This window comes from Sceloporus occidentalis, unplaced genomic scaffold (genome assembly GCF_023333645.1).
Source record: "Sceloporus occidentalis isolate IW3139 unplaced genomic scaffold, rSceOcc1.0.p SCAF_4, whole genome shotgun sequence".
Lineage (NCBI taxonomy): Eukaryota > Metazoa > Chordata > Lepidosauria > Squamata > Phrynosomatidae > Sceloporus > Sceloporus occidentalis.
In genome coordinates this window covers 66814991-66837945 of record NW_028316984.1, presented here as the reverse complement: position 1 = coordinate 66837945, position 22955 = coordinate 66814991, and the positions used below count along the sequence as shown (strand labels likewise).

General features: G+C 39.5%; 1 protein-coding gene across 7 annotated transcripts in view; it reads right to left on the bottom strand.

The window, feature by feature from the left end:
• Positions 1 to 22955, bottom strand: part of LOC149313950 (protein HEG homolog 1-like) — an 84137-nt gene that overhangs the window by 10038 nt on the left and 51144 nt on the right. For 6 of the 7 annotated variants that reach the window (XM_089520219.1, XM_089520224.1, XM_089520220.1 and 3 more), the window contains 12 exons: positions 22008 to 22349; positions 19990 to 20358; positions 18611 to 18937; positions 15401 to 16777; positions 13267 to 13383; positions 11430 to 11549; positions 9441 to 9535; positions 7280 to 7338; positions 5800 to 5960; positions 3922 to 4056; positions 976 to 1018; positions 556 to 593 (listed from right to left, as the gene is read on the bottom strand). In XM_089520219.1, the coding sequence (XP_089376345.1) occupies positions 556 to 593; positions 976 to 1018; positions 3922 to 4056; positions 5800 to 5960; positions 7280 to 7338; positions 9441 to 9535; positions 11430 to 11549; positions 13267 to 13383; positions 15401 to 16777; positions 18611 to 18937; positions 19990 to 20358; positions 22008 to 22349 (3183 nt within the window). Of the gene's footprint in view, positions 1 to 555; positions 594 to 975; positions 1019 to 3921; positions 4057 to 5799; positions 5961 to 7279; positions 7339 to 9440; positions 9536 to 11429; positions 11550 to 13266; positions 13384 to 15400; positions 16778 to 18610; positions 18938 to 19989; positions 20359 to 22007; positions 22350 to 22955 lie in introns of those variants that run through there. The other variant, XM_089520225.1, reaches the window with a different exon arrangement.

The window sequence follows — 22955 nt, the reverse complement described above, 5'->3', positions numbered from 1 at the left end:
TTGTTGCTGCACGAAGGAAGAAAAGAATTCTGACTTCTTCAACAACCCAAAAAGATCTATGCATGGGCAAGGTGGACTTATACCTGTGAATGCTGTTAACAATATGGCTACTGTGGAAGTCAGAATTGTCTTCCTTCCTCTCGCAACAACCAAACCCACTTGACAACACACCTCCTTTGATGGAACTCTCCCTCCATAGCCATGTAATGGGCGGGGGACAACTGGGGAGAACTGAGAAGCAGTTGGCTATGCAACTATGTTCAGATGCACAATGATGAAGGTATTTTCTGGGATCATCTAGAGGTTCTGGAAGATGGTCATTATGCATCTGTCTATAGACACATAGCTAGGTGCTTCTTAGCCATCTCCCATTCTCCACTATAGAGCTGTGGAGAGTGGAGATTGTGAAGAAAAGTGACTCCTGCAAGAAGAGTGGGGAGAGATATTTGTAATTCTACCATGGTGGAACTTTCTGCTGCTAAGTCTTCTAATGCAGGATCTCAGCCATTAATAAATTCAAAAAAGCAGGGTTGGGATACTGGACAGGATACTTACGATTCCCACAGTTGAATCCTCCTAATCCAAAGGGACAACTGTAACAAAAGAGAGTTGTTACATGTTTTACACCTCTAAGCATTACTTAGATCAAAAGGAGAAGATCAGAGGAAAATGATTCCCAATCAGGTCTGCTGTGCGATCCCATCATCCAAAACCAACTACTATGGCCACTTGACCCCTAGGGAGAGCTCTGGGGCATTGCATCACTGGACATCCCCCAACTTAGCACACTGCTAGGATAAAAAGGAATAACACTTTGCTCTGTCCCTTCATGTGATGATGCATGATGCATGAAGACTGACTGACTGACTGAGCTGGTACCCAGAATTTATACCAATAACAAAGGATCAACATGCATCTACCAGAGGCGGGGGCATGTAGGAAAGAGGGGGGAAATAGTCCTATAGTCTACAGTACCTCACACAGGTGTTGTTTTCAAGTTTATACCCATCTTCACAAGCTATTGAGACAGAAAAAAGAACATCCATGAGACAAACCCATGTGCATACCCAACTGTATTATTTCCCTCCTTTATACAGCAAATCTGAGTGGAAACTTGCTTCTGAAAGTCCTTTCAGTTTCAAAATTGGTTTGTTATAGAGGAGAAGAAGTTGCACTTTTTAAAAAGCACTCAGCCAACATGTTCAATCATGATCCTCACAAAACATAACACCAGTGACACTCCAAATGTTTACCGTCATCGTTTAGAAGAATAGGACCCATCATCAGTCTGGTGTTGTTTAAATTCTGCAGACAATGAACTGATGAATTTCTTTACAAATTCAAAGCAACTTGATGACCTATCCACCAATATTTTGGGAATCATGTCACATATTGAGTGTGCATGCAATAAACAAATAAATGGCTTATTGCGCTTGCACTGATCTGATCCTAGAGCAACAACATCTTATGCTAATCATGATCAAATATTACACATGGTATGAGGAATATCAAGATGACATTTCTTGTTTTTCAAGTAATAGTTTTGAAACTGTTCTATATTGGTTAAATTGGTTAATCTGAAGTTATGGCATAACATTTGAGATCCTCTGATTTAGTGTCGGATATATAGTGTTCAAGGGGGAAAGTGCCAAGGTAGACTTGATGTTGAACATTAAGAAAAGAAGACCATGGAAGAATATTAAGAATTCATCCTGTAAAGAGAAAAATGAAATAGGCAAGGAATTTCCATGCCTTGGAACAAACACTGGCAGAATGGAGATTGCAGTGAAGAAATTAGAAGAAGGCTAGGATTGGGAAGGGCAGCTATTGAAAGAATTGGACAAGATCCTAAAATGTGAAAGATATAACTCTGAATACTGAAGCCATTGTATTCCTCATTACCATGCATGGATGCGAGAGCTGGACAGTGGGTCAATTGAAGTTTCTGAACACTCTCCAAAGTCAGCCCCACACAGAATGCATTACATTAATCCAATGTGGATGTATCATTGTAAACTATAAACAAACAAACAAATGCAATTGTAAAAAGAGTTATGGGAAGTCTACATGAGAGACTGTACACAATAAAATAAAATTAAATGCCTAGACAAATAACTAACTGCATTTCAACCCATTACCCACTGGGCGTCACTGTTAATCCACACCAATCCCAGACATTAGGCCCCAGTAGTGCCTGTTTGTTTCTTCAAATAATAATTTCATTAGGCATCTCCTCTGGAGCTATAGCATTAGCAATAGCATTTACATTTCTATACTGCTTATCTGTGAACTCAGCACTATCTGAACAGTTTGCTATCTGTAAGACAATGGAGGCTGCTGAGATGAGTGGAAGGGTTGACTTCTTAACTCTTAACTCTTCCCTCTACCTCCAACTACTTTTTTCTTCAATACCATCCTCTAACTAACCACTGTTTTTGTTTGCAGAGTAAGATAAGATACTCTTACATTTTCCTCTGTACTAGGGCAAAAAAGTAGCCTAGGCTGATTTTGACTCAAAAGTTGGAAAGTGAAGTGTTAAGTAGTCCTCATCCCAGATTCTCCATACTCCACAGACATATTGCCTGGAGGAAGTACCAACAGTGGGGAAGAGGCTTACAACCCACTCCAGCACAAGTCAGGGCTGGAAGAACTCAATAGTGTCTAAGGCAGACCAAAGTGCCTCAGCTCAGAACCATGCTATGGGCACAAAATTTATTATGGTACTGTTTATTGGGTCTTTCTGGCTTACACAGCATGCTGTGTAAAAAGATAATGGTATTTATGCACAGGGAGTAAACAGGAGACACTACCCCTTATTTGTACTGTAGAAAAATCAGCACTAAGAGGAGGAAACCTAATAAGCTCTTAGTGCCTCAGACTACATGCACAGTTAACATATATATCTGTGCCAGGACAGTATCTAGAGATACTGATGAAATATCCTTTCCTACTTAATAGAACATCAATTGATTAGAGTCTGAGAGTATCATTATCTGAGGAAGACTTGAGGCAAAGAGTATGCCAGGGAGGGAAAGAAGAAGGAAAGTTTTAACTTTATGTCATCACAAATAAGCTTCATGTACTCTGGCCATAAAGGGTTTTTTTTAAAAAAAAAAAAAAAAAAAGCTTATTCACACTTTTAATAATTCTGAAATATTTCTGGTTTGGTTTGGTTTGGTTTTTCACTCTTGAAGTACATATTAGTAGAAGATTGCACTACCTACTTCCATTAAAGGGAGAAAGGGGAGAGGTGAAATACTGCTGAAATCTAGAGAGGATCTAGGACAAATCCATATGGTTTAGTCAACAGGGCATCTCTGAATGTACAACAAAGACAATATTCTGTTTTGAACTGAACTGCAATTAATCTAAGAGCCTTTCAATATAATTAATTAAGTGGCACGGGCTCATGTGTCTCAATATGCTGTCCCCTTTGGGAGACTCAAAACAATTCACACTTTTGTGTCAGTTCATTTGGAACAATGTGAAGGATTCACCCAAAAAGACTGTGAATAAAAAGCAATGCTTGTTTTACTTCCCTTGGAGATCAAATAAAACAGAGACAGAAATAACTGCACTATGTCATCTCTAAAAACTGAAATGTTATCACAGGCATATCAGACCCCTCCCTGTCCAGCCCCCCTTTTTATCATTGGATCTTTCTGGCTTACACAGCATGCTGTGTAAAAAGATAATATTATTTCTGCACAGGGAGTAAGCAAGAGACAATACTCCCAATTTCTACTGTAGAAAAATCAGCACTGTGATGAGAAAACCTAATAAGCTCTTAGTACTTAGAATGCTGAGTTCTTTGGCATGCACAGAAATAAAAAGAATCACATTGATTTCTTGAAAATTTTATGAACTGGAACCAAAGATTAAAGACTAATCCCAGCAATCCAGCTGTGTAAGATACAATACCTCGGCATGAATGATCCAGTTTGTTGTATTTGAAGTACCCAGGCCTGCACCGGCAAGCAGCAATGCCATCCAAATCCACACAAACAGAAGTTTCTTTGTCACATTCCGGATCTTTGTGTTTACACAGACCTCCAGCTATTACAAAAAGAACATTGGGAGTGTCAGAATTTTGTTGGAAAAAAGCACAACTTGACTGGAATCTTTCCCTGCAACTAGTAGAATGTGATTAGATGGTAACTGCTCTCACCAATTATCAATAGCCTGACTACAGTGTTCCTATTTGAGATGTTATCTTAGGGCTCCTAATTCTTGATCAGAAAACAAGCAGACTTGGTTTAGTTTCACACAATGCTAACAGAGCTGAAACTGGAAGCATGGATTCTTTGGATTCAAATGTACCATATTATCTTTATCCAAACCATATGCTTCTGAAAGCTCTCACCTGGGAATAGACAGAATTTACCTTCTTTCTTTACACCACACACAGAATGACGCGATCCACATGAGTGCCATCCTCACCCAGTAGTTGTTGGCTTTACATGCAGCATCATTTGCATTTGACTTGGGGTGCATCTACACTGCAGAAATAATGCAGGTTGATACAGCTCCATCCTGTGGGATCCTGAGATTTGTAGCTTTACCAGGTCTTTAGCCTTCTCTACCAAAGAATGCTAGTGCCTCACAAAACTACAAATCCAGGATTCTGTAGAATGGAGCCATGGCAGTTTCTACAGTGTAGATGCAGTTAACAAAAACAATCAGTCAAATTATGTGGAGAAAGAGAAAATGTTGTGTCTCCCTGCATTTTTTTAAAATCCTGTAAACCAAAACAAAAAACCCCAAAACCATGCCTCAAGGGATGGGATTCCACCCACATTGGAAAATTTCTTGCATCAGTAGCTTATTTGTGGCTTTGTATTGTTCTTTGTTTGCATATCTTCAGAGGTTATTATTTATTTATTTATTTAGCGCTGTAGATTTGCACAGCGCTGTACATAAAAACAACAAATATAAAAGAGAGTAAACCTGCCTATGGCGTACAATCTAAGAAATGATAGGATAATACAAATAAAACACATAGCAATACAGGAAATGGTTCAATAAAACAGGCAACAAAAAGAACATCAGATAGATTAAAGACTGAGATGCCACTTAATGTGCAATCCTGTAAATTTCTACTCAGAAGTAAGTTCAACTGAGTTCATTGAGGCTTACTCTCAGGTAACTTCATCTAGGACAGAACGTTAAGCTTAATTCTAATTGGGAGCAGTTTTTCTTAACTCCCTTCCTTTCCACTAACAATTTAGAAAAATAGTAAAAATTAAACTGGCAGAGAAACATTACTGTATTCTGACCCATTTTTAGAGTTTTATAGATCTGCTACTCATTTTCCTTTTGAAAGTAATGTGGCCATTTTCATCCTTCCATTTTGACTCCAAGAACTATACATAGATTATTTTATAACTTCAAACCATGTGGTCAGAAATCAGTGCCACAACTCTTGAGACAAAAGCCCTGTTCACAGTGACTTTACTGTCACAAGGAAGAGTCACATTTCTTTCAGAGAAATGCTTTTGTATAGAGACAAGCTTCAGATGTATGTTAGAATAGGACTGGAGCCTTTCACTAGATCTGTATTTTATTCGGTAGTACAGGGTTGGTGTCTTTGCTTTCAGACTGTGGTGTACATCTCTACATACCATAAACCCTACTGGCTACAATTGAGTGACATCTGGAGGGCCACAAGTTGCCCACTCTGGTACAGAGCCTTCTGCTTGAGTAAAAGGGACCTTTTTCAAAGAAACCTTAAAGGAAGAAAATGCTATGTTCTCTGAAACACTTTTTAAAAAGTCACAATCTTTAATCATGTAATTTTACCTCTGTGAAGCAGTGTAAGGTTGGAGATAAACTGGCAGGTTTCTGTGGGAGCTTTGCAGGCTCGAATATGGCTTCGTATGGTGGTAACAATATCATAAAGGGTGACATTGGAGAGTAAGGAAAAGGTGCTCAAGACAGATACTTGGATGGTACGTGCCTGCCTGAAGAGAGAATGAAAAATTAAAATTCTGCATCACCTTCTATAGTTGCACAACCATAACATTTATTTGTGAATGGCACAGTATCTGTGCACTCTTTTCCTACTCTTGGTTGGTGGTGCATAACTGCAGCTAAAAGCCATCAGGTAAAGCTCCTTCACCACACCCACTGATCACATGCAGAATGATATGCTCCAGGTCTGGGAGGCCAAAGGAGTCTCCTTTCCTAGCTGAACAATATAGTCTGGAAATTGCCTAGGTACTCCCTGGCTGAGGAAATGCACCCGATACCCATCCACTGTACTGTGCAACTGAGGAAAGATGCAGCCTTCATTCCCCAGGGTTTATCAACTGCAAAATTTGTATGTTAATGGAATCCTGGCTAGAATTCTCTAAGTCCCAGAGCTGCAAGATTAATGGGGATTCTGAGAGCTATAGTCCAAAATGGAATGTTTCTGAACTCTACTCTGGATCCAGCCATCACTGGGATGCAGCCACTCATCAGATTAACTGTGAAGAAATACAGCTCTTACTGTGTGTGTGTGTGTGTGTGTGTGTGTGTGTGTGTGAAATGGAATCCCATTCCCTCTCCTGCCACAGAGACTGGGAAAATCCTCTGAAGCATAAATCAGAATGCATCAAATAGCAGCAACATCCAACCCCCCCACCATGCAGGAATACACAATCAAAGAATCCCTGACAGATGGCCAAAGCTCCCAAAAAGGCAACTCAACAACACCCTGAGACAGCATATTCCACTGTTGAACCATCAGGAAGTTCTTCCTAATGTTTAGGTAGAATCTCTTTTCCTATAGTTTGAACCCACTGTTCCATGGTCTATTCTCTGAAGTAACAGAAAACAAGCTTGCTCCATCCTCAATATGTCATCCCTTCAAATATTTAATATTTAAACATGGCTGTCATGTCATCTTTTAACTTTCTCTTTTTCAGGCTATACATACCCAGCTCCCTAAACTGTTCCTAATAGGCATGGTATGGTTTCCAGACCTTTCACCATTTTGGTCACCCTCCTCTGGACACACTCCAACTTCTCAAAATCCCTTTTGGACTGTGATGCCCAGAACTGGACAAAGTATTCCAAGTAAGGCCTGACCAAAGCAGAATACATGGTACTATTACTTCCCTCAGTCTAGACAATATACTTCTAATGATGCAGCTTAGAATTGTATTGTCTTTTTTAGTTGCTGCATCACATTTGTTGATTCATGTTCAACTTGTGGTCAACCTCACTGTACCAAAACAAAGCTGGGGGAAGAGTTAAAATCAACACCCAAACAGCTTCATGGCTTCGGGTTCCTTACCTTGATGCCTTAACACTTGAAGTGTAATAGCCAGGCAGTGTTGAAAGAGAGGCGTTCAACTGAAAAGAAAAGAAAATTCAAATAGTGTGGAGAAGAGAGAGAATATGTCTGAGCTTTGAAGCTACATTTTGTGCTCAGCTCCAGCAGCACCAGGAGCCACAGTCAGGCAGCTGCAGAAGGTTCAGCCCTCCCCTCTGCCCCCTAAAACTGCTAGTGCCTCTCCTCCTTTCTGTTTGCTGTGTGTAGGGAGCTTTCTCCTACTCACCAAGAATAGCAGGCATTTACAGGATGAAAGAGGGAGTTGGGGGAATAAGGAAAGGAGTTGGGTTCACACATTTGCCCTTGGTGTATTGTGGTGTGGGTACAGGAGCCATGCCATGTGCCAAGACCATAAATGCTTGCACATTAAGTCATAGGTGCCTTCTACTAACAGTGAAAAGTCACCTGTAATGAGACCCTGTGTAGTTCTAAATGAAAGCTAAGGAATGATGATGGGGATAATGAGGATGATAATGATAATAATAGCTCAAATCCTTTTGGGCAGTTAAGAATGTGTAACCTAGAAGTATACACTTGTGGCTGTTTCATATTCACAGTCCCTATGTATTCCCCAGTTTAGGGGCTTTGTAGGGGTGTGAAAGTCCCTCAATCCTCAGCCATTGTAGGAGTCTATTCTCCTGTTGCTAAGGAAGCAGCTATTTGACATTCCTCCCCCTCGCACAAGTGATTTCCAGTATGAGGAGGAATTGTGACAAGGCCCCTGCTTCTCCATGTTTTAGTGGAAATCACTCATGGGAAAGTCAGGGGAACAGATCACAGTCAATCACAGTGACTGCTGCCTGATAAATGGGGATTAGGGGATCAGGATATGATTCACTATGTAGCTGAATGACTATGATATTTACACATAGGTAAATACCCCACAGGATTCTGGCTAAGATTAAGAATAAAAATAACAAGATAACAAGCAACATGATGGAAAAATAGCTCTGCATGTATTTAATGGAGAAGAATTTTCCAGGATCATGTATACCATTAAATTCTACACACTCCTCCATCTATCCTGAGGAAGGTCAAAGGTTGCCATACTTTATTTCTATTACACGCTTTTGTCTGGATCCTAGGAAGGTGCCATACATCTGCCAGGAGTGTTTACACATTCAGCCCAGTACTAATTTTTCACATTATCTGCCACCAAGGCAGAGCTTCCTTTAATCATGAAAGGGAGAGTCACTGCTAGTTTATTTATCTACTTTTAAAGAGGATCAATGCTGGCACACTGCACCAGTGTTAGATAAAAATGACACATGCCAAGGAATCAGTAGCAAAAACTTCTTGGCATGTGTCATTTTTATCTAACACTGGTGCAGTGTCCCAACATTGATCCTCTTTAAAAGTAAATAAATAAACGAGCAGTGACTCTCCCTTTCATGATTAAAGGAAGCTCTGCCTTGCAAATGTCAATTTTCAACACAGTGTATATTATGAAAGTGTTTATTCATAAGTGGAAGTGCCAAAAACTTTAACTCCTGTTTTCATGAGAATCCAGCATAGTTATTCTTTTGCTGCTTTTCTTGTCTGCTCCCCATTGGCTCAAAAGATTACCCTTCCAGGCTGCACTGTGCAGAAGTTCAGACGTATGCAGTTTACACATGACAAAACTGAGCTGAGAAGCCATTTAGCAAATGCGCACCTATGCATTCCTTTGCATTCCTTAGCAGCCACCCTGCCTCTGCCTTTTGATGCACTCCTGTAAAGATGCTGAGCTCCTCTCCTCTCCTCCAAACCTACCATGCAGTCACAGAAACTCTCTTTGGTTTCAGCAAAGTGTCTCACATGCAAGAGTGTAAATAATGCAGGGGGGATTCAAAATGAGGACACTGCACCCTCCAAATCAGAATTCAGCACTGCAATAATGTAAAACTTCAACTATACATTTGAGAAATAAAGTTTAGACTTCCAAATAAAAGGGGTAGGCAGAGTGACCAAGGGAATGCAAGTACGGGAAACATAAATTTTCTAGGTGTGAACAATTTGGGCACTGAAGAAAAATTTCAGGAGGTACCCAATTCTCATTTGCAGGGCAGGACTTTCATTTTGCATCCCCCCCTCACATATCACCATGGTTACTGCTGTTCTTAAGTCATCTTTTGACACTCACCATGTTTATGATATCTTCTTCAACCTGATGAAGCTCTGAGTACTTCCCTCCAGTTGTGTTAAATGTTAATGGAAACTGGCCAACAAATGTTCTCACTAAAGATAAGAAGATAGCTTTTTATCTGTTACTAGGACTAGATCCCTCCGTCTTCCCCAAGAGAGGCAGCTATCTTGAGTAGAAGAAAGATGAGGAAGAAGGCAGTGCTTAACCTTATCTCCTCTAATTAGTTTTCCTCTGAAAATTATATCCACGTGTTTTAACAGCTTTAGTGGAAAAAGTAGCTGGTGTGGCGGTTTGATTAGGAAAAATAAGATCAAGAGGAAAGGATTAATCATCCTTCCCACCATCTTGCAGCTTAAAAACAGCAGCCCTCCACCATTGCTTTTCATACACTAGAAAGCAGACCCTGCCAAAACTGGAAGACTTGACTTTAACAGAGCCCAGTTTCTCTGTCCAGTTCCTTGTGGAATGGCTATACACATGGAGACACATCCTGAATTTGTTAGAAACAGCTTATGTTCATCAGGCACAGCTAAATATAATTCTTTTTAATAGAAGTATTGGCTTATTTGGAACAGAAATATTAATATCCCCATACCAAGAACTCTTTTGTACATACGTTATTTTAAATGGAACTTTATTAAAAATAATGTGCTTGAAGATTATCATTGCTTTTTAAATGAAAAGCAAATGTTGTATTGATGTCTATGTTCCCAGAAAAGTTAATCTATGGCAATTCTATACACAAATGTGGTACATAAAATATGATGGTTACTAACTTCATCTCTGAAAAAGTAAGCTACTGTTGTGATGCAGAATACCTAATTATGACAATATTTTCTTGGGCAGAGAATTCTATTATACTTTTTTGAAATGTGGATAATATACATTTATAAGCCTACATGATCAATAACAGAGTCAGAGTGGCCTGGTGGTTTGACCATTGGACTATGACTCTGAAGACCAGGATTTCAATCCCTGCTTGGTCATGGAAATCCAATGAGTGACTTAAATTCTGGAAACCATTGAAAGCATCTGGGTAATAATAATAATAATAAATTATTTATACCCTACCTCTCCAATGAGATCAACAACACATTCAGAAAGGAGAGCTACAGTGGTAATGGAGCATTCTAACTATCCTGATATTTGCTGGAAGTCAAACTCTGCTAAAAAATATTAAGGTCCAACAAATTCCACACTAGTCACTTTCGTTGACCAAAGGAAGGAAGAGGCAATATGAGGTTCAGCTTCTGATCCTAATCAACAGCAATAGCCTGGTTAAAGTGTCAGAAGTGGGGGTGATCCCATTTTGGAGGGCTTTTATCCCTCCTTCCCAATGCTGCTGATTTGCAGCCATTTAGTCTGGCCCATGAAATGTAAAATGGGAGCCACTGAGACCTGAGTTGTGTTGCATCTTAACAAGAAGGCATTTCATGTGTATGTTTGTTCTCATAGGAGTGGGTGTACAGAGTTTGGAAACATGCCTGAACCTCCAGCTAGCTGGGAACTACAGTCTTCAAAAGCAACTTTTCCAACCTCTCGATTTTACCATGGCAATTCAATCAGACACTAGGGATTGTCCTCGCATGAAATCACTATGATCCATAATGGTGTTGCTTCATACAAATGGTTTGGATCTCACATCATTCAGTAGCTGGAAAGGAATTTATACTAAAAAGCAGTTATACTATTAGGTCTAAGTTCCATGAGATATCTAGATAAAAGTGAATCTATCATACTGTCAAGAACATTGACAGTTACATGATAAAACTGACAAGCTTTTGAAGTGTGTAATTACATAAATTCCAAGGTGGTATAAAGTGGCAGCTGTCAAAATAGGGCCATGAATCAAAAAAATAATGCTTATGGGTATTTCTGGTTAACAAGTGCAATCCTTTTAAAATTAAAAAAATTAATCTCTCCATAGATTTCCATCTTACTAAGAAGCTTATTTTCTTTACTTATCCTCTTCCTTGGTTCTCTTACCTAAATTGCACTTTCCTTTTTCCATCCAGTAACCCAGGGAACACGTACATTTGAATGAACCTGGTGTATTAGTGCATGTGGCTGAGGCTGGGCATGGGCTAGATAGACACTCATCTACATCTGAAAAAGCAAAGAATAACCACGACCTTTAGCAGGAGCTCTTTCATGTCAACCACGACCTTTAGCAGGAGCTCTTTCATGTCATACAGTTGTTGTTGTTGATGATGTTGTTTTCTTATATCCTGCCTTTCTCCCAATACAGGGATTCAAGGCAAACAACAAGTATAAAACAATATAATTTAAAAACAGTATAACAATATTAAAATATAAAAATTAAAAAAACAATTAAACAATTTTAAGAATTAAATTAGAATATAATAAATTAAAATACAAACCATTAAAATGTGTATAGTCCAGCATTAAAAACCCAGTCCTTCTCAGCTTAATAGGCCTGACTGCACAGGAACATCTTTACCTGGCACTGGAAGGATAGAAAGGATGGCGCAAACCTGGCCTCTCTAGGGAGTGTAACCCCATCTAACACAAGCTGAATTCCTATTCCCAGATCTGTCTTGTGCTCTTTGTATCAGCTGAAGTTTCTGAGCACTTTTGGTTGACCAAGAGCACCTCTGTCTTGTCTGGATTAAGCTTCAATTTGTTTGCCCTCATCCAGTACATTACAGTGGTCAGAACAGTGGTTTAGAACAGAAACAGCTTCCTTGGAATTAAGGAGAAAGGAGTGATACAGCTGGGTATCATCAGTGTACAGGTAACACCTAACTCCAAAACTCTAGGCGACCTCTCCCAGAGGCTTTATGTAGATGTTTAAAAGCATAGGGGACAGGACTGAGCCCTGAGGGGCCCCACAGACCAAGAGCCAATGAGTTGAGCAGGAATCCCCCAGCACCACCTTCTGAGAACGCCCTTCCAAGAAAGAACAAAGCCACTGTAGAACAGTGCCTCCAAGCCCCATCCCAGAGAGGTGCCTCAGAAGGATACCATGGTCAATGGTATCAAAAGCCGCCAAGAGGTCCAGTAAAACCAATAGGGACACACTCCCCTTGTCCAGTTCCTTTCGTAGGTCATCCACCAAGGCAACCAAAGCGGTTTCTGTCCCATAATCAGGTCTGAAACCAGACTGACATGGATCTAGATAATCCATCTCATCCAGGAACCCCTGGAGTTGTGAAGCCACCACACGCTCCTGCACCTTGTCCAAAAATGGAAGGTTGGAAACTGGTCTGTAATTATCTAGTCCAGTAGGATCCAGGGAAGTTTTTTTTTTTTCAAAAGAAGTCTTACCACAGCCTCTTTTAGACATGATGGAACCCTGCCTTGCTGTAAAGAGGCATTAATCACTTCCCTTACCCACTCCACCAGTCCTCCTCTGGCCTGTTTAATATGTTAAGGAAAATACAACATGGGACATACATACTATCACCACAAACGTTGTTGCTGAAGAAACCACACAGTGGAAATTTTCCATCAATGAAAAAAGGAGGGATGTTTGCCTCCATTAATCTCACATCCTCTTGCACCTTAGAGAGACCAGTTGCTGCTGAATTTTGGTAGAAATTGTAGATACAGTGAGAATTTCAGTGACAGGAAAGGTGCTGCTTTTGATACAATTGTGTTGCTGTTTTTTGTTGCTAAAATTATTTATTAAACATTTAAATTAATTAATGCAATATATCTATAGCATGTACATATTCACACCATCCCAGAGCAGGTTCCCAAAGCCCTAGAGAAAGAGGATACCACAATCCAAGCTACTTTCACTTCAAAGATTTCTCACAACCATCAAGTATTGGTATGTCTGCCAGTAGGTACTGCTTACCTATTCTGCAGTCTTCTCCTTGCCAACCAGGTAAACACTGGCATTGGAATTTGCCTGTCAAAGTGTCCATCATACACTTCCCATTATTTAGACAGGTATCTGCAGTACATACATTGGCTGTGAAACAAAACATTTGGAGAATTAAATTGGCGATCACCACACTTCTGCACTCCCAAATCTGATTATTATGGCAATACATATGTTGTACTTGTGTGTCTTCAAGTTAATTCTGATTTATGACAATCCTAGTTGCCATATAAAGTTATGAAGGAACTAGATCCTTATATTATGAACTACCAGTTAGGATTGTCCATGCCATTGTATTTCCCATTTCTAAATATGGTTGTGAAAGCTGGACAGTGAAGAAAGCTGATAGGAAAAAAAATCATTTGAGATATGTTCTGGAGAGGAGTTCTGAGAATTCCATGGACTATTAAAAAGACCAATGAATGGTTCCTAGAGCAGACCAGGTCTGAAATATTCCTGGAAGGAAAGATGACTAAACTGAGGTTGCCATATCATGAGAAGAAAAGACTCACTAGGAAAGAGTATAATGCTTGGGAAAGTGGAGGACAATAGGAAAAGAGGAAGACATTCCAGTCAGATAGACTCAATCAGAGAAGCCATGGTCATGAGTCTACAAGAGCTGAGCAGGGTGATTGAGGATAGGGTGACTTGGAGGTCTTTCTTACATAGGGACACCATGGGGCGAGGTTCACTCAAAGGCAGTTAACAACAATAGCAACCCTAAGGCAGGGTTATCTTGGTGAGATTTGTTCAGTGGGGGCTTGCCTTGCCTTTCTCTGAGGCTGAGAGAATATGACTTGCCCAAGATCACCTAGTGAGTTTCTATAGCCAAGCCAGGATTCAAATTCTGGTCTCTCAGAAACCTATCTCAACAATGAAGCTGTTACAGCATGCTGGATGTCAGCAATGTATCTATGGCCCTCTCCAGACAGGCCCTTTGTGGCGCATCCACGATGTGCACATGCCCCGCAGTTACACAGCGCCTTACACCCAGCACACGTAAACGTTGTCGCAACTGCGCAGCTTCCATATGGAGCTGCGCAGCTGCAATGTATATACGCCGTCTTTAGTGCTTTGCCACTTTTTTGAGCTCCTTTTCTGCTGTGCAGTCTGTACCCCGCCTTACTTTCCTAAAATTGTGCTTAGATATATTACAATCACACTACCTATAATGTATGTTACAACTCCAGTGGTTAGTGTCTAAAGCCCCATTGCTCAAAACCATTGTATGGATGACTGTTGTTGGATAGTATGAACTTTCACTCATTCTGCTGGCCTCAATTTCAGTCTCACTCATGGCATCCAGCAGGTGAAGTGCTTCTGGAGTGTTATCAGCACCTCACACCTTCAAGACATTTTTTCTACGGTAGAAACAAACTGTCATTCAGCCTCTATTCCCTAAATGATATCTTGTATGGCAGGCATAGTGGGATGGTGTAGGTCTTTGCCTTATTCAACACCTGGAGACTATTGCTGCAAATTCTGATTTTAGTTAAAGGAGCAAATTCACTGATTAACTATGAAATATCCTAACTGCATGGACGATGCCATAACAGTAAACAAAACTGTGCAAGTGGGTCCTGAAATAAAATGTTGCAGTATTACATTCAGAATCTAACTAGCCAAACATGCCCTTATCAATGTTCCTCTCCACTCCTTTTTGTAAAAGTTATTTTTTTGGAGAACAGCTCCCAAAATCCCCCAACCAGCATGACCACAGAGGTTTTCCAGCTGTGCCCCAAACCCATCCTTGCTGGTTTCCTGCCCTACCGCCAAAATATATGATACTCAGCATTTTGTGGCCGCTGAGCATGCTCAATTGCAATTTAGCTGTTTGAATAACCCAGCACCTAAATTTGCTATTGGTATATACAATATTTTTTTCTGTTAAGAAACATTATCAAGCAGTTAGTTATTTAAGATTTATGTGATATGAGTCATTTACACCCTCCCCCAGGGACTAGTTTGCTTACAAAATCTACTTACAACATTCACAGACAGTTTCATTAATATTTAAAGAATCTCTCAAATGTGTAATTTTCCAATACATGTTAAATTCATTTTGCATGATATATGAGTGCTTCCATTGTTTTCAAAGGTGGTTTACCTTTTCCATGGGAAGTTGGAAATGTCTTTGAGCTTCCTGACCATGCATTTGTAGTTGCTTTTGTGGAAACTGGAGAAACAGAAAAAGTCTCTGTTGTGGTTGTGCTAGAAGAAATCGTGATGGGTGGAGGTCGGGTGGTGGTGATCATGTGCTCTTTAGCACTAGTTACATTGCTCTTTTCTATCCCTTTTGTTGTCATTTCAGTGGTGTGAGACATCTTGGTAGTAGAAAATGGCAGAACTTTGTGAGCCTTTGTAGTGATCATAGCATCTGTGCCTGATGCCAAAGTAGGCATTCTCAGTGTTGTGTAGGTTACATCTGTACGCTTTTTTCCTGTTGTTACCTCCCCCTTTGGAGTAGTTGCCCTTGGTAATGGAGGAGCTGTTGCTTTTGCAACCTTGTAACCTGTGGTACTTTCTGGCAAGTATGGGGAAGAGATAGTTAATGTGGGAAGAGTTTTTTCAACACTGGTCCCTGGGAGAGAAGTGTTTTCTCTTTTTGAGCCCTTGGTTTCCTCTAGGGAGACTGTCACAGGTGAAGAATGGTTTATAAGTTGTTCAGTAGTTTCAGTCAGAAGAGGAAAAAGTCCCGTTGATGGTAGTACTCTGCTATCTTTTGAGGGATCTGTCCTAGTTTGATTGTTGTACTCACTGAGAGAACTTCCAGGTGTTTGGGAATCTACTCCAGTTGTTTCTTCAGATGTAGTCATAGGAACAGTTGTTTCAAGATCTTCACTAGAGTGTACCAATGAAGATGAAGAAGAAACTGAAGGCAGTAAAGATGGCAATGGGGGCAGTGCAGTTGATGACAGTCTATGTGAAAATGTTATTAAAGGTGTTTTAGGGGTCAATGAAAATGGTGAAGGGAAAGGAGAGGAAAATGGTGGGAGAGAAGTCTCTGATGAGGCAAGCAACCTTGGTGGCTGAGTAGGTGGGAGGAAATCTTGTTTTAGTGATGTTGGTGGGGAAGATGTAAATGACAAGCTGCTAGCAGATGCAGGGTCAGATGTTGAATAAAAGAGGTCTGTATGTGGCTCATTCACTACAGAAGAGTACTCTGGTGTTTGGGGAGTATGTGCAGCTAAAGGTTCTGTTGATAGTACAGAGAAATCCATGTCACCTGAGGACATGCTACTTTCTCTGCTCTGGTTCACTGGAAATGAGGACTGAAGAGATTCTGAAGGGCTGGAGGTTTCTGTATAAAAAGTGGAACTTTCTAACGAGTCAGCTGATAAGGTGCTGTTGTGTGAAATAGAGAGTAATGTCCTTTCCCCACCCCTGGTGAAGGTGGTTGAGATATATGTGCTGTCAGTATGAGAAACAGATGTTCTTTTGCCAGTGTCAGTACTACTGATTGGCTGGTAGCCTGTTCCAGTGTCTGAAATACAAGCAAAAGTGATTGTTGGTTAGTAATTTGAAGTTTCTACTGATGTGTAAAAATTGCACACAGTAGCAAAATAACTTTTTGGCAATTACATTAATATCTTATGTACCTGAAGCAGCTTGGGAATGGACAACAGCCTACACCTGTATGCCCTATAATATAATTGTGCTGACAAAAAAATAGCATAGATGAGAGTCATGGTACTGTCTATTTCTTGTTGCAGGTGCTCTCATAGATTAGTCTGCTGGGGACAAGTAACCAACAAGAAATAAGTAACTCATATTATTGCACAAGTTGCTGAGTAAAATCTGTCAGCAAGTCATTTAAGGCTCATTCACACCAAATATGCATGTGCGTGCATGCACACACGCACACATTTATTTAATGTAACTTTTATTTTCCTTGTCATTTTAAAAAGGCAAGAGTGTTTTGCCCCTTTAAAAGTTTTGAACAATAATAATTACAGTAAATAGAATTCACAGTATTAAAGCTAAGCTTTTAAAAAATATATCATAAGAAATATTAACAAATATTTTACTCTAACTTTAAACGATATAACTAGGCTGTTGCCACACTGCAAAATTAATATGTTTAACACTGCTTTACCTGTCATGGCTCCATCTTATGGAATCCTGTGACTTGCAGTTTGCTGTGGTACCAGAGAAGACTAAATATCTCACAAAACTACAAATCCTAGTCTCTAAAAATGCCAGGCTTTTTAAAAAAATTCTACAACAATTCCTACTGACAAAGGACAGGATGCTCTTTGAGATCATCTTGGGAGTCCTTTTTGCCATATGAAATAGAATTAGTGGCAATGTGATACCCAGAATGTTAACATTCTTTCCCTGGGAGATTTGTTCATCCCTCACTCTGACACAGTTGGTGGAGCACAAAATAGTATTTCACTGGGTTATCCTTATTAAGTTACAGTGTAGAACCCAACATAAGGATCTACAAAGCAGAGCATGCAAGTATACTTACTTTTCATTTAATTACCCAAGTGCATTGAACTAGGTGAGCAAAACTGCAAAGAGCTTAATTGCAGCTCATACAAGACTATGTATTAATACACAGCAGAAACTACTCCAGAATATAATTAATAGAGGGCATGATGTCACTGCAGGGAGTTATTGAAGAGAGTCAAAATGCACTCTCACCCACCCAGAAATAATCCCAACACTTTCCTCTTGTACAGACCTAGGGTAGGGAAAACCTACTTTTCAAGTGAAACGGACCTGCCATCTTGAAAGGGCTGTGGCTGCACGAGGGCCTTACTCTCCTGCTAAGCAAACAAACCATTCCCATCCCCATTCCAAGATTCACTTTTTTTTATCTTGTTTTTCCCCCTCTTTCCCAATCCAAGCCCTTCTGCTCTGATTTAGGTCCAAGAAAGCTCTATTTCTCTCTCCCCCCCCCCCCACCCCGCATCTTCTCAAAGAAACCACACATATTTGCTTGCCTAACAACAGAACTGTGTGATGAATTTCCTCACATTCTAATAGGCACATTTTAATTTCAGTTAATTAAGTTAACTGGATAATCTAATGAGTTAAGAGATATTGCTAGAATAAAATCTATAATTTAATGAGTCAGCTAGAAAATTAATTCAAAGCTTTGCTGAGAACATTTGGAGCTTCTAAACTACAGAACAAAAAATATAGGGAAAAGCATGAAAGCAACACCTTTTACTGATTTACCTAGATTCAATTTCATCAAGAACATGTGGTCCAACAAAACATGTTGCCTTACAATTCTTGCAGAAAATATATAGTTGGAGTGGAATTTTACAATGACTGGTAAAATGGGGCACAGCATAAAACAAACCTGAAGATTCACTTTGGAAGGAAGTTGGCATCCTTGACAAACTGAGAGTTTGAAAAGTCTCAGTTGAAGGCTCAGAGGTACCAAAATCTACTGAATCAACACGAGTCCTTGTAGAGTCAACATCAGGTGAGGAAGGAGTCAGTTCTGAGCTGCTGGACCTTTCCATATACAATGAGATGCTTTCAGTCACTTCCGGAAATGTTGTATTAATGGTAGATTGCACCGTTCCCTCTTCTCCTTTGCTGAGAAGTGCTGAAGTGTAAGTGCTTTCAGTATAAGAATATGAAACCTCTGAGCCATTCACCAAATGTTGACCACTTCCAATAGCTGAAATGGGAATGGAGAATTGAAAATTGCACTCACAACAGACGGTTCACTATCAGAGGTCATGCAATTCCTTATCTCTAGTATAGTGAATGATATGCCCATTGCCCCCATTTTGAAATCCATTTGACATGGTTGAAATTGACCCACCCGTTTCACCAACAGAATACTAAAAATAGTAACATTTCATTAGCTTGTAGTATAGTCTAGATATCACTGGGCCAAAACAAATTTGCTTTGGGGGGAAAAAAACACAATACATAAGTATTATGTATTGCAGAAATAACACCATCCGTAACAGATTTTTTTTCTATTGAGTATTAGAAACTTGAGGGCATTTGTGTGTGTGTAAATCAGATGTGTAGCTAAGGTGGTGGGAATGAGGGCTTTGTCTCCCAAATAAGAATTATATCCCTTGCCCTGAAATTTTCCTTCAGTTCCCACATTTCTAGCATTGCAGAGGATGGGACACTGAAAATTGTTCACATCTTGAACTTTTATATTTGCTATGTTCACATTCCTTTGGCTACTTTGCATCCCCCTTTTCTTTGGATGCCTAAACTATTTATAGATGCTCAACTACATTTTTAAGTTATTGCAATGCTAGAAACTTGGGAATTAAAAGAAAATTTTGTTTAGGGGCAGAATTCTTGATTGGGAGGGCAATGCCTGCAGCTCCTCCCCCATCCATATCTAACCCTGTGGCGTGTGTGTGTGTGTGTGTGTGTGTGTGTGTGTGTGTGTATGGACCAATAGGAACACATACTTATGCATAATAATATGGGTAGTGATTTGAGCCTTGGACTATGACTCTGGAGAGTTTGAATCCCTATTCAATTATGGAAACCCACTGGGTGACCTTGGGCAAGTCACACTTTCTCAGCCTCAGAGGAAGGCAAAAACAAATCATCTCTGAGCAAATTCTGCCAACAAAATCCTGTGACAAGTTTGCCTTGGCATAAGCTGGAAACAATTTGAAGGTCTGTGCAAACAACAAGAAGAGTGCAAATAATACAGCTAGTTCCTCCTTCAGTTCTGTCCTAAGGAAAACTCACTTGAGGAATCCTGTGGTGGTGATGAGTACAATGGAATTAAAGAGGAATGTTCAAGTGAGCGCTGTGTAGAAGGCCCAGTAGATTGCCCTTCATTTAATGAAACATTGTATTTTTCAGTCTCTGCCATAGACTTCACAGTCAAGGCTGAATATGAAGACTTGGAAGTTTCAGTATCATAAGTGGAAATATCTACTACATCTGGAAAAGTGCTGTTATCTGGCAGAGAAGTGCTATTATCTGGCAGTGATCTCATGGTCCTTTCCCCAATGTGTGTGGATGTGGTAGAAAGGTATAAACTATCTGTAGAAGCATTGGAAAGCCTTCTTTCTGCAACTGATCCTTGATTGGTCCAAAGATTGTTTCTAGTGCCTAAAATGAGATTAAATATGGAAAGATAAATATGGGACACTCCATAAGCATACCTTCTTATAACATCTTTTAAGGCTTAACTTAAAAGTCTTAACTTTAAGTTTTAACTTACAGTCTTCCACAGCACAGTGTCCCCCAGATGTGCTAGACAACAAATCCCACCATCCTTGACCATGTTACCTGGAGGTGATGGGACTTTTGTTTAATACCTCTGGATAGAACTGGTTACAGAGTGCTGGCACAGATTAGGGAGCACAGTACAAAAACTAATCCTGAAAGATCTCCAGCTAAAGCCACACAGCATGATTGTGCAAGTCCTGAGAAATATGCTCCTACTTAGATTTCAGCATTTAATCCACATATCTTTTTGATACAAGATTTAGATTATTTTGCTTTCAAAGAAACTTAAAGCATGCCTGTTTCTTGATGATCCCTAATACATGCTAGGTCTAGTAATTTAACTCAGATGAACTTCAACATGTCTTCATCTCGCTTACATCCTGTAGATTTCTGATCCCATAAAGATACATGTAGTTAGAATATTGTTATAAGACTAAGTTGCTTGCAGACAGACACAATTTTAATGGGGGGGGGGGGGGGAAAGTCAGTGGATATTTGAACTGCGTTAAATTTATTTTGTAGAATCAGAAATGCCATAACTGTTTCACTTGTTCACTTTAAACAGCATTTTATACTGTGTATAATTTCATAATTTTCAAAGTATCTACTTTACAGGCTAGCCATAGTGTGCCATGGGGGACGACTCACATAAAAAGGCAGAGCATTTCTTATTGCCAAAGGCCTGTTACAGACTGCCAAAATAAAGCTGCTTCGGGTCTCTTTGGAGGTATGCTATTTAAATGATGCATGGGTCCTAACAGTCCGGAGGTCGTGCCAAAGCCACACTCCATTCCTAAGCACTGGAGTGTGGCTTTGGTGCAGCTTCCGGATTCTTAGGATGCATGCATCATTTAAATAGCATACCTCCAAAGAGACTTGAAGCAGCTTTATTTTGGCAGTCTGTAACAGGCCAAAATGACATGGGATTTCTCAAATTAAAAATAGTAGCGACAATACTATACCCAATGAGGTCTTCACATTTTGTAAGACAGACATTCTTTGTTTCATATACAGCAGGGTATCTACAGTAATGCATGCATTTGTATTTTAAATATAAATATACATGCACATATGTATACTATCACCATTTCATCTGCTTCCCAAAGGGAAGAGAACTGCTTATGAAACACTTTGACAAGAAAGCACATGTGTGACTACACCATACCCTGTCTATATGCAAACCATGGCTTGCATCAAACATATAAAGCATGGACCTGCCTTCAAAAGAACAGAGATATACCCCTTCTCATGGTTCAAAGCTGTAGATAAATTTCTTGCTGAAAACAGACTTCAGTTTGTTTCCAAAAAAAAGGGGAAGTGGAAAATAATGGAGAGGGGCTAGACTGAGAAACAAGTAGGAAATTAATTATTTCATTTACTAATTATTTATTCCTTAAATATGCATTTAATATGAATATTTATATCTCACTTTCTTTCTAAACATCTCAGGTCAGCACACAATAACTGATAGTTCGCTATCATGTTGGATCTCTATCAGATAGAGACAATAACAAAATTTAAAAACTCACTTGAAAGATCTGTGATAGAAAATGAATTCAAGGAGATGTTGGAAGAATACGTAAATATAGACTGATTTAAAGATTCAGCAAAATCTCTTTCTGTAATTAGTGAACTTTCCTTTTCACTTTGTACTGTAGCAGATGAGGTCTGGGTTAAATCTGAAGAGGTGACATCTTCCAAATCAAAAGCTGAGAGTTTTGTTGTATCTGTGGACTTGGTCCAATCAGTTAGTGATCCAAAAGTCCTATTTCCACTTCTGACAAAGGTGGCAGCAGTGAACACACTCTTGGTCTGAGCGGCCCTTTTTTCTACACTGAAGTGGCTAAAGGTATGCTGGCGATCCTTGACATCTAGGTAAGAATAAACATGAATTAGAACTGTGCATTTCCATTCAGATATTCATCCTATATTATCAGTCATGGAATAAACAGAAGAATGTGTCTTTGCAGCATCTTGTATCCTTGTTTTTTGGTTGGACTTTTCAATTATAATTTTTGTTCTCATATAATAATTGTATTATCAATTTGTTTATTTAAAATCAATCAATTAGACATATATATTAATTTAGAATTGTTATAGCATTTCTCAATTTATTGACAGTGGTACTTAGTGATTTATAGTATACCTACCAGTTGATTTTTTTCTCCTATTTTCGATTAGAACTGTGCATAACAAATTCAGACTACTGCAGTGTAGATACCTAATAATGCAATTCTACACTTGTTTGCTCAAAAATATGGCAGGGAAAACTTACTCCATTGGTGATTTCCATATTGGCAAGAGTGGTGAATCTGCACTGAGTTTCTGTCTGTAATTTAAAAAGGAGTTATCTAAAGTGGTGAACCCTGTCCCAGAATACTCAGACGAAAGTCTAGAGGGGATTCACCACCCCACTGACATAGAAGCCAGCACCACTGGCTAAACTGTAAATGTGTATAGGATAACCCTGTTGTTAT